Genomic DNA, 12,572 nt, shown 5'->3' on the forward strand with positions numbered 1-12,572 from the left:
GTCAACCAGCCCCCATCATGAGGAGAGAAGATGTGGACCAACATTTATGGGGAAAAGAACTGTTCTTTTCCTGATATAAGCCTTTTTCAGCAAATTTATTGTGGGATCAAGGCTGCAGACACCATGCTCTAGTTCCCTTCATGTCCAGCCACCATAAAACCTTCCAAGATTCTGTAATCGGACACATTCTGTTCTTCTTTTAAGTGACTCTGGGGCTCCACACAGTCATTGCTACTGAAAATGTGGCTCTGGCTCCAACAACCTAATGCATCAAGTGGAGAATAACACATGCAATTCATGGCAATATATATAGGGCAAATCACAGCGGAGCCAAAAAGCCCTGAACCTGTGAGCAGCACACACAAAACTTCATCAAGGTGAATGTCTTTTTCTGAGCATAAATGATACAAACACACAGACTCTGAAACACACAGTGCCATGTCACTGTGCCACAACTGACCTTCTAGAACAGAGGTCGGATCACACCTTACTTCTACGTGAAGACTTTCTATGGCTCTCTGTCCAGTAGAGCACAGCATGCAAGTTCCTGCTCAATCAGGCCCTGACCCCCTTCTTGCTGCCTGGTCAGCCACTGCACATCACTCACTTTCTGCTCAAGCCGCTTTCACACCTGAACCGTCACTAGTCAACTACACCACAGAGATGATAACTACACCAGTCCTGCCTATAGCAGAAACAAAACTAATTGGCTGTCTTCCCGATGGTATTAATTCCATGATTGACCAATTCCATAAATCACGCTTTTTAAAAAAAATTTTTTTATTTATTTGAAAGCAGAGTTAGAGAGAGAGAGAGAAGGAGAGACAGAGAGACAGACCTTTCATCTGCTGGTTTCCTCCCCAGGTGGCCTTAAAAGTCAGGGCTGAGCCAATCTGAAGCCAGGAGCCAGGAGCTCCATCTGGGTCTCCCACATGGGTGGTAAGGGCCTAAACACTTCAGCTATCTTCCACTGACTTCCCAGATGCACTAGCAGGAAGCTGGAAGCAGAGCAGCCAGGACTCAAATCGGTGCTCTGATATGGGATGCTGGCATCACAGGTGGTAGCTTTACCTGCTATGCCACAACACACTGGCCTCTCCATAAATCAAGAGTTTTGAATTGTTTTGTGATGTGCGTTATAAGTGTACACTATAAATGGACAGAAAAATTCAGATTTATAGTAAAGATTAATTAAAGGATGGTTGTATCGATTTATGGAGAAGAATTTTAAATAGCAAACTTCCTTAATAATCTTTAAATAGAATTTGGTTTACAAAAACAAGACCAAAAACTTGGGGGCCGGCATCATGGTGTAGCAGGTTAAGCCACCACTTACAACATCAACATCCCATATGAGTACTGGTTTTTCCCAGCTGCTGCACTTCCAATCCAGCTCTCTGCTAGTGTGCCGGGGAAAGCAGTACAGGATGGCCCAAGTGCTTGGGCCCCTGCCACCCACTTGGGAGATACAGATGAAGTTCCAGGCTTCTGGACCAGTCCCAGTCATTGTGGACTTTGGGGAGTGAACCAGTCGATGGAGGATCTTTTTCTCTCCCTGGCTCTCCCCCTCTCTAATTCTGTCTTTCAAGTAAACAAATAAATCTTTATTTTAAAAAAATGCCAATGTGAAAGAAAAGACAAGATGTAGAAGAATAAAAGGAGGGAAGAAGCATTCTACAATTTATCAAGATGGTAGGAACAGTGCCTCATTTTTGTTTCACCAATATTTAAAAAAAAAAAAAACAAACAAACAAAAAGAAAAACAAAACAAAACAAAAAAAACAAACTAGGCCGGTGCCGCGGATCACTAGGCTAATCCTCCGCCTGTGGCGCCAGCACCCCTGGTTCTAGTCCCAGTAGGGGCACCGGTCCTGTCCCGGTTGCTCCTCTTCCAGTCCAGCTCTCTGCTGTGGCCCGGGAGTGCAGTGGAGGATGGCCCAGGTCCTTGGGTCCTGCACCCACATAGGAGACCAGGAGGAAGCACCTGGCTCCTGGCTTCAGATTGGCGCAGCGTGCCAGCCGCAGCATGCTGGCTGTAGCAGCCACTTGGGGAGTGAACCAATGGAAAAAGGAAGACCTTTCTTTCTGTCTGTCTCTCTCTCTCACTGTCTAACTCTGCCTGTCAAAAAATAAAAAATACAAAAAACCTAAAAGTTACTTTATAGTGCTGCTACATCTGTGCTATTTTATTCACATTTACTGCCCCACACATGATTCTGTCTTCAAGCAAGGACATGGTGTGATCACTACCAAACAGGCTGACCTGTGCCCAGAGGTGTGTGGAGAATGCAGCCTGTGGCCATGGAGCCCAGCCAGCTGACTGGGCCTCACAGACTAAGGGCACGACCTTGGCCTTTTATCATTAGTATTCTGCAGAGTGCTAGCCCAACATGCACATTCTGGGAGATACTGGAGGCCAAGTTTTTACATTATGAATGGTAGACAAGCAGGATGTTTTAAGAGAAAATACCAGTGTATCTAGAGTAAAAACAGTTCATAGTTTACCTGACCGAGAAGTTAAAATGATTGGGAGATTAATCTCTAGCTCATTAAAAAGGAACAATTCTATAAAAATAATTCTAATTAATAGGCTAACAATTCTAGAAATTAAAATTTATACATGTGAACATATCATGAATTATATTATGAAACACATGTTCACTCTTTAACAGTCTTTGTTTTCAAGAACTTGGCCAAATATACCAGAAAATAATATGTATCAGTCTTTTTTGTTGTTGTTGTTAAGATGTATTCATTTATTTGAAAGGTAGAGTTTACAGAGAGATAGAAGGAAAGAGAGAAAGTTCTACAATCCGCTAGTTCACTCCCCAAATGGGCCAGTCCGAACCCAGAAGCCAAGAACTTCTTCCAAGTCTCCCATGTGGGTGCAGGGGCCCAGTGTTTTGGGTCATCTGCCGCTGCTTTCCCAGGCACACTAGCAGGGAGCTGGATTGGAAGTGGAGCAGTCAGGACTCAAACCAGCACCCATTAGGGATGCCAGCATTGTAGGCAGTGGTTTTTATCTGCTATGCCATAATGCTGGTCCCCCATCACTCATTTCAAAAAGAAAAGCCAAAAAATAAAAAATGATAACACTAGAAGTGATATTAATTCTGATAAAAAGCTTTGCTTGCTACAAAAATAAGCCATGGTTGCACATATTTTCCAAAAATCTTCATCAGCTCTGAGTTTAGCAACAAGAGAACAGTTTCAGAACACTTGCTATGAGGTGGGTTCTCTTGTAAAGGGGCCACATGTGTTACCTTGTTTAATTCCCACAACAACTCTGTCAGTGAAAGAGAATCAATTTATAGATGAAAAACCGAAGCACAGAGGTTAAGTAATTTGCACTAGGTCCAATATACCTAGTAAATGATAAAGTTATTTAATTAACTTGAAGGCTTATACAGATGATTAAAGGATGATTGCATTTTTAGAAATATGCTAAGGAGAATACCTTTAAACTACACAGATGTATTCATATTAACCATGTTTTAAAAGTATCAATTTTGTGCAAGTTGGTCTTGCTCCAAATCTACCCACAATTCCCCTTGTTACTTAACCTGTCTGTGTCCCTCTGCCTTTCAAATAAATAAGTGATGCTTTTAAATTGAATGAATAATCTTAAACAACACATGTGTTACACAGGAAGAGTCATAGCCACACATGCAAAGTTGGGTAGGCATAAGATCACTGGGTTCCTGGACTCGAAACTACCTTGTAAGGATTATAGTTTCTCCCAGGACACAAAGACACAAGGAGAAATTTTCTTCAAACTTCCTTGATAGAGAAAAAGACCATGACTTTGTGCCATAGAGTGAAAATAAGCAAGTTCCTATTTCTATTTATTAGGCCAGTTCTACTGGTTTTGAGTTAAATATTTTTTACTTCCTTAAATAAGAGTATATTTAAGTTATCAAAAATGGATTTACCTTTCCATAAGGATGCTCACATTTAGAGGCTCCGACATCTCCCTTGGGAATTCTGCCTCAGGCAGTATTTTTCACTGAGGTGGTATGTGTAATCAAGGAATGACATCTTTTTACAGTTTCTGCCTTAAAAAATGGTATTGAGCTGTTCACATTTGTTAGCTATCCTTCCTTCAGGGAGACAAGTCATTGCATTGTCTTCTGTTTGCATGTACAAGTGACAAATCTAGCCTAGGCTGGTTATGTATGGTTAACAAAAACCACTCTTATTATTTCATAATCTCATTCTCCCCACACACTGCTTTATGACAACAATTAATTCCTCAACTTAAAGGCATCGTTGGGGAGACAAAGTGGAAATAATTGATTAGGGATGAATAGCATGTAGATGAAATCTTTGTGAAAATCTATCATTAGCCCAAGTTAGTATCTGTATGCCCAGTGCCTACCACAGTGTTTGTGGGCGGAGAGCAGTTAGTAACTGTTCAGTTGCTGCTTAGTTGTTAAAAAGCAAAATACTACAGACACCTGTTTGGTGTCCAGTTCTTTTTAGTTCCTTTAGATATAAGTAAACGGAGCACTTTCCTCTAAAATACACTGAAACAAGAAGTAAGTGAACAAACTGACTACATTATATATTTTTGCTTTTTAAGTAGAAAGAACTCAAAAAAGGGTGAAATATTTGTAGAGAAAATGCTTACCTTACAAACAGAAAGAACATTAATATTTATCAGTTTCTTGATGGTCTGCAAAAAAATTTGATAATTATATGTACATGTGATCATGGAAGTGACCATGTTAAACACACACTTAGATAATCCAGAGACACCCTGACAACTTCCCCAGACACTCAGAGACCTGGAAAATGACAGGCACTGGAGTAAAGAAGCAAATTTTATCTTACTGTAGGCATTATAGTATTTTTCTAACAAAAGTACAATTTATGCTTATATGCAAAATATAAGATATATGTCCAAGTAAAAGCTGAAAGTGAAAAGACTCAGTCGATCTAAAATAAAACACCGTCGAGATTTCCTCTCTGCTAACAGGAAGAACGGAAATTTTCACTGATTTGATAATGTTTTAAAAACGACACAGTCCTTGCCTCCGTGATGCGCCTTCCTAGTTCTCATTCGAGGAGCAGGCCTGTGGCCAGGACACGGCTTTCATCCTGGCAGAGCCGGGTTACCTGAATCGAATGTTGCTGTCTATAAACACATTATGACTTTTACATTTATTTTTAGAACCTTAATATTTAAAACACAGCTGATTTGACATCATAAAAATAACCACAGGAAAACTAGAGCTATTATTGAATTTGGCACCATATAAACGAGGTTATAAATATTTTCTCATTCATTCCTTGTACCATCCCTATGGAGCTGTGTTTCTTGCGGGCGAGGAAACCGAGACAGGCCTGCTTAGGCGGATCCCCGGGTAATTCAGTAAGCAGAAGACCCAGGCAGCTGGATTCTGGTGCTCACAGTCCGAATCATTTTACCAGCACGCTTTTAGTATTTTTTATTTTATTTTATTTTTGTTAAAATAACAGATGAAGAAAGACTTACATTGTCCAAGTCAGGGATGTCCAAAAAGTATTCAGGATACTCATACGACATTCCCACGTTGTTCACTGAAATAAGACAAGGTCATCAACTGATTAACATGTATTTTAAAGCCTTATGGAAATAATGAAATTAAAGTTATCAAAACTAAAATGATTTAATTAGGTGGAATACTGTTTGTGGTTAAAGTGACTTTTCTCACACCTATCAAAAAAAAAGATCTATCCATCCTTAAAAGTCCAGTTCAAATGTCTTTTCCTTCACTTAAGTCCTCCTGCCTGGACCGAAAGCCCTGACAAAAGGCCATACACACAGCCCTCACTTTCCACGGCCCCGTGAGGTCTATGTGTTCACCCCTGTAATATAGCTATTTGTAGATATTGGTTAATCTTTCTTTAGATCTTATTTTCACAGTGCAATAGAAAGATCAGAGACTACTATAGTCAAGCAGATTTGAAAACTGAGTTCTAATTATAGCTGTCTCAGGAAATGTGTGACCTGGGAAAAGTCACATACGATACCGGTGTCAGTTTGCTCATCTCTAAAATGGGAGCTCATTTAATCACTCAACAAATATTTGCCATACACTTTTAAGGGCTAGACATGCGCTAGAAATTAGAAAAAGCAGAAAGAAAACAGAAAGTTTCTGGCCTGATGGAGTTCACCATCTAGTAGGAAGGGAAGGGCACCCAACAAAAAGAATGAAATGTGCAGAGTGCCAGGACGCCTGCTCCTGGGGAGCCTGACTGTCCCTGGGAGGCGAGGGAAGGCTTTTCCTGTAGGGCTGAGACCATGGGTGAAAATGCACACCTCTGTGACAAACCATCCGTGTAAGGCAGAGGTCATGTCTTGGCTTTCCTTGTATCCCCCTTTGCAATCACCTAACTTATGACTGGGGCAACAAGACCATCAACAAGATATTAATAAACTGATGTGTAATTAAGTGTCTCATTTCAGTACTCAGATATCTTGTGACTTTCCCTAGCCTGGGAAAGTCAAAAACAGAAACAATGATAGCAAGAAACTTTGCAGGAATCAAAAAACAAAATGCTTTGAAATTTATTTTAACAACAACAACAAACAAACCCTCAAGAAATAATTATCTATGTATCTACCTAGCTAACTGCATTTATCCATCACAACAACCCCCTTAGTTGTCCTAGTATTAGGTAGTTCCTATTATCTCCTGATAATAAACTTCAGGAAACTGAAGTTTACTGAGGTTAAATAATTTGTCCAAGATCCTAGAGCCAAGCAGGCTGAGACACAAACTCAGGAGGTCCCACTCTCCAGGCCACGCTCTCAACCCTATGCTAAAGCTGTCCTTTGCCCTCCTCCAATATTCAATTCAGAAAAAAGCATCAGCAATAGCTGGATAATAAACAGAAATCCAATAGCAATGTTTACTAACACTGGGAAGTATTAAGGAAAGCTTTCAGTTGCAAAAGATTATAAAATTCTCACCAGTTTGCTAAAGCTTATAAGGAACTGTGAGAGAACCTGATAGTCGTGACAGTAACTTTTCTAACGAGTTAACAAAATTAGTAACTCAAAGGAACTCAACAAGGGCCCTATATTTTGCTATAAGCCGGTCACCTAGAGTCCACAAGTCTTAAGGTTTTACTTCTGAATTGATTAGAATGTCTTGAATCTAGTCTGAAAATATGTGAGCTAAGGATAGTACCAAAGCAAACTGCCTATTAGAATAGGGAGAGTGTCTACCACAGTAACAACAGACCCAAATTCATGTTTATTTATTCAGTGGGTCTCCACCCACCACAGGTCCTACGAGTCAATGCTATGAAAGCTCTGTTAACAATAAGTCAAAAGTAAGACACGACTTTGTGTTCACCTGACTTGACTTTAACCCCTAAAGAATGAGAAAGGATGAGTAATTTATTTGGAATGTGACTAAGAGAAACGGCAATACCCAAAAGATCTGTTAAAATGCTATGCATCAAAGAAATATTCTTTACAAAGTCAATTTACAATAACAGAATCCTCAAGTAAAGATTTTTGCCAAATTGTAATATTCCTCAGGATTTTTAAAAAACCCAGCATGTATAGCAAATTCCATCTCCCTTCACCCCTCCGTAGCTGGAGGTTTTTCTTTCTTCAGAGTTCCATCTAGCTCACGGAAATATTAATGCTATTATTTCCAAATGATAAAGAAAATCAAACAGTATAATTATAAATCCTTTATTTTTAAAAAATATTCATTTATTTAGTTGAAGGGCAAAGTTACACAGAGAGAGAAAGTAAAGAGATCTTCTACCTGATGATTCACTCTCCAAATACCCACAGTGATTGGGACTAGGTCAGGTGGAAGCCAGGAGCCTAGAATTTCATTCGGGTCTCCCACCTGAGTTAGAAGGGCCCAAGTACGTGGGCCATCCTCTGCTGCTTTGCCAGGTGAACATGAGCGGGGAGCTGGATTGGAAGCGGAGCATCCAGCAGCTGGGATTAGAACTGGGCTCATATGAGATGTCAGCACCGCAGGCAGTAGCTTAAAACGCTGTGCCACAACGTCAGCCCCAAATTATAAATCTTCGAAAATCCATTTTTTTTAAAAGATAGGGGGACTTTGCAAGCAGCAAGGTAGACTTGCAATCTTAACATGTACCACAAGCACAAAGTTGAGCTAAGGAAATATGAACAACCAAGCAAGTGGAGAAGTGTTTAAGGCTACTTTAACAATGGTGGGTCTCAGATCTGTCTCTGCTAAATGAGCAAAGAAAACTTCTAAGAAAACACATTCAACGCTGAGAACTTTATCCCAAAGAAAGAGCGTCATGTAAAGAGCTGTGCTTTTATAAACAAAAGTACATACAATTAAAAATGTCAAAGCTGGGGCAGGCCTTTCAGAGCATCAGGTCCAACTGCTGACAAGGAGGTAAATGCCAAGGTCACACAGGCAATTTGTCCTATAGGAGGGATTAGGATTCCTAAAATCCTTCTTGCTGTATTATCCTTTTGCTCATGGGATGTATACTACCCGTAATCTTCCAGAGAGCCCTCATTCAAGAGTATGGAGATAAACAGCTGCTACTCTTGTTGGGGCTCAGGAAACGATACAGCAAAATATGGCGCCTTGGTCTGCTGATTATTTTAAATTAAAGGCACTTGAGGATCAGCAGATGCTAGATGAGGTTTTTCTCTGAAGTTTCCTTATCTACTTAAAGACCAGATCACCAAAGAGGAACACAATTGCCTTCAATCTTCTTACTGAAATTTCATTAACCAGGAAGATTAAACTACATCATAGAGGGAGAGACTGAAAAATCAAACACCACACCTAGAGTCCAGAGGAGTCTTGGCCCAGGTCACTTGCGCCCATTCACCTTCCACAAAGATCATTTACATCTACTGCCCCCTCTGAAATAGTCTACATCACCTGCTTCCCTCTCTCCTGGGGAGAGGGTATTTAAGCTTCAACCATCTGACTCTTAAATTTCCTGCTTTTTATTGCTGCTGTGCACATGTGCATTAATGAATTCGTATGCCCTTTCTCCTGTTAATCTGTCCATTGTCAGTTTATTTCAGCAGTCGCAATGACTGAACCTTCAAAGAGAAAATCTGAACTTCTCTACTCTCCAGTTTTATCTAGAAGACTGTGGAACAGTGGGAATCCTGTGGAAAAGGGAAACCCCTGCAATTTCATTTTTAGACATTAGGTGGCAGCAATAACCAAACAGAGCAGGAAGAACGCTTCCAGTGACTTGCCAAAGGAAGAAAACAGGCTTTGGGTGGAAGTGAAGGATGGAAATATTCCCATTATAATTTAATCTCATTAAGCATGGTGCACGCAATGCCATCCCTGTATATTTCAGGATTCATTATAGGATTCACAAAACCAAACAATGCTACAAATTGTCAGTAACATTACTAAGACAATTGAAAATCCCTTTTAAAATGGTAGTATCTTTAAAAAAAAAAAACTTATCTACAGATTCACTCTGATTCTTCCATTCATCGTCTTTCTTTTTTTTTAAAGATTTATTTATTTATTTGAAAGGCAGAATTACAAAGAGGGCAATGCAGAGAGAGAAAGTTTTCATCCATTGGTTCATTCTGCAAATGGCCACAACAGCCAGGCTGGGCCAGGCCAAAAGGAGCCAGGAGCTTCTTCTGGGTCCCATGTGGGTACAGGGACCCAACAACTTGGGACATCCTCTGCTGCTTTCCCGGGCACAACAGCAGGGAGCTGGGTTGGAAGCAGAGCAGCTGGGTCTCAACCCAGCACCCATTAGGGAAGCCAGCAGCTTTACCCACTATGCCAACAACACTGGCCCCTAAAATGGCATTATCTTAAATTAGCATTAAATACATTTATTGGTGCGTATTCTTGATTTCCTAAAGTGAAGCACCAGAGATACTTAAATTTTTTCGCAGTGACTCACAAAACCCTTTTATGTGTGGAACATACCACGTCTTTCAGAAAATAAAAGGCACCTTTGTAACCTAAGAATTTCCATTTCTAATCACAACAGAGCACAAAAGGACCTTGAACAATAAAAAACCTTTCCCATCAGCTTCTCACTGCAGTTCTTTAATAGATTTTTTTTTTAAATAAACAAGATTTTCTTTTCTTTCTTTTTAAAAATGTGATTTATTTGAAAAGCAGAAAGAGACAGACAGGCACAGAGAAATATCCTATGTACTTGTTCACTCCTCAAATGCCCACAACAGCTGGGACTGGAAAAGGCCAAAGCCAGGAGCCAGGAACTGAATCTGGTTCTCCCACGCAGGTGGTAGGAACCCAACTACTTGGGCCATCAGCTGTTGCACACTGAAAAGAAGCTGGAGGCCAGGACTGTGATACAGCAAGCTAAGCCACCACTGGTGACACCAGCATCTCATACCGGAGTCCCGGCTGCTCTGCTTCTGATCCAGTTTCCTGTGAATGGGCCTGGGAAGGCTGCAGAGGATGGCCCGAGTGCTTGGGCGCCTGCCACCCACGTGGGAGCCTCAGATGGAGTTCTAGGCTCCTGGCTTCAGGTGCTTGCAGCCATTTGGGGAGTGAACCAAAGGATGGAAGATCTCTTTCTTTGTCTCTCTCTGTGTCACTCTGTCTGTCAAATTAACAACAACAACAAAAATCCTTATCTTTTTAAAAAGAAAAGAAACTGGAATCTAGAGCAGAGCCAGGACTCAAACCCAGCTACTCCAATACCGGGCAAGGCATCCCGAGCAGCACCTAAATCACCAAGCCAAATGCGTATTCTTCACTGGAGTTCTAAGACTGGGAAGAGCTCAACAGATGACAAGAGGCAGACAGAACAGGGATGAAGACGGACCAAGAACAAGGACAAAGGAAGTGCACAGAGAAGGTGGTGGTGGGCAGAGGAGTGATCCGCACAGCTGGTCCTCACCGGGAAGAACAGAACGGGCTGGGAGCTTTGCTCTGTGCAGGACCCCAGCCCGAACACTTCAAGAAACACTAATGTCAGCATAAGTGAGGCCTTTGAAACACTCAGAAAAATCCACAGACGAATCCAGAATGTTATATAAGTGCTCTTATAAATTATATACTACATTAAAAAATACACAAGATTTCTCTTCCTTCTAAACCAGCTGCTATAGAGATAGTGAGGGCAACAGAAAATTTAGTGGATCTGGGCTGGGCATGAGGCAGGAGCAAATGACAACAAATGAGTGGGAAAAAATCCTTTTGGACAAATATTATTAACAGACATGGGTAACCCCACATAGAGCACCACCAACTTGCTTCTTTACCCAGGGTCATCAGAACATAACACATTAGGGTAGTTTTAAAGTATTTTGCCTAGGCCGGCCGGCGCCGCAACTCACTAGGCTAATCCTCCGCCTTGCGGCGCCGGCACACTGGGTTCTAGTCCCGGTCGGGGCACCGATCCTGTCCCGGTTGCCCCTCTTCCAGGCCAGCTCTCTGCTGTGGCCAGGGAGTGCAGTGGAGGATGGCCCAAGTGCTTGGGCCCTGCACCCCATGGGAGACCAGAAGAAGCACCTGGCTCCTGCCATCGGATCAGCGCAGTGCACAGGCCGCAGCGCGCCTACCGCGGCGGCCATTGGAGGGTGAACCAACAGCAAAAGGAAGACCTTTCTCTCTGTCTCTCACTGTCCACTCTGCCTGTCAAAAATATATATATATATATACATATATATATATTTTGCCTAATGGCAATATATATCAAACAGTACAAAATATTCCCCTCTATTTCCTTCTCCTTGTTTCAAACAGAAAAATTCAGTCTGCATTTCAGTTACATCTGTAGTTACATACATGAGTGTAGTTCTTGCACTTAGAGTTCATTATTAAATACTGCCTTGAAAACCATGCTGCCACTTCAGACTCAGCGCTCAGTATCGGCTTCCTACTGCCAGTCTTTGACAAGAGGAAGTGAATACACCCGGTAAGCCTCAGTTTCCTTACTGTCCCTATATAGGAAACAGAGATGATAACTTAAGAATGTATGCATAAAATCTCCAGTTCAGTGCCTGGATCATTTTAACATGTAAATAAAAGGAGGAGAAAAAGTTGTGATTGCTGTGTGGTCATTTAAAAAAAAAAAAAGATTTATTTGAAAGGTAGAGTTACAGAGAGGAGAGACAGAGAGATCTTCCATCCATCCAATGGCCCCTATAGTTGGGGCTGGGCCAGGCTTAAGCTAGGAGCCCACGGTTCTTCTAGGTCTCCCATGTGGGTGCAAGGGCCCAAGCACATGGGCCATCTTGCATTGCTTTGCCAGGCGCATTAGCAGGGAGCTGGGTTGGGAGTGAAGCAGCAGGGTCTTGAGCAAGCATCCATATGGGATGCCAGCATCACAGGCAGAGGTTTAACCTGCTACACCACAATGCCGGCCCCACTGTGTGGTCATTTATTCAAGGATTTATTGAATTAGCATTTTATTATATACAAGTCTGATCAGCAACAGAGTGGGGAAATGCTTCTACAAGGCAAGCAGAATAGCTGTTGATACTGACTAAATTTACCTCCTTGCTCCTCTACCCTCTTTATTTCATTCAAGTAGATCTACTCTTATAGTCTATAGTGAGAGAGTGGAAAATGACGCAGAGAAAATTCCTGCTTTGCCTTATT

The 12,572-nt window shown here is 41.5% G+C and overlaps 1 protein-coding gene across 1 annotated transcript in view; it reads right to left on the bottom strand.

Annotated features, from left to right (window-relative positions):
- HSD17B12 (hydroxysteroid 17-beta dehydrogenase 12) overlaps positions 1-12,572 on the bottom strand; it is a 204,323-nt gene that overhangs the window by 50,899 nt on the left and 140,852 nt on the right. Inside the window, exons 5-6 of the mRNA XM_062196279.1 lie at positions 5,498-5,562; positions 4,631-4,675 (exon numbers count right to left, since the gene is read on the bottom strand). Coding sequence (XP_062052263.1) covers positions 4,631-4,675; positions 5,498-5,562 — 110 coding nt within the window. The remainder of the gene's footprint in view (positions 1-4,630; positions 4,676-5,497; positions 5,563-12,572) is intronic.

The sequence above is a fragment of the Lepus europaeus genome, chromosome 7, assembly GCF_033115175.1.
Source record: "Lepus europaeus isolate LE1 chromosome 7, mLepTim1.pri, whole genome shotgun sequence".
In the NCBI taxonomy this organism is placed as follows: Eukaryota; Metazoa; Chordata; class Mammalia; order Lagomorpha; family Leporidae; genus Lepus; species Lepus europaeus.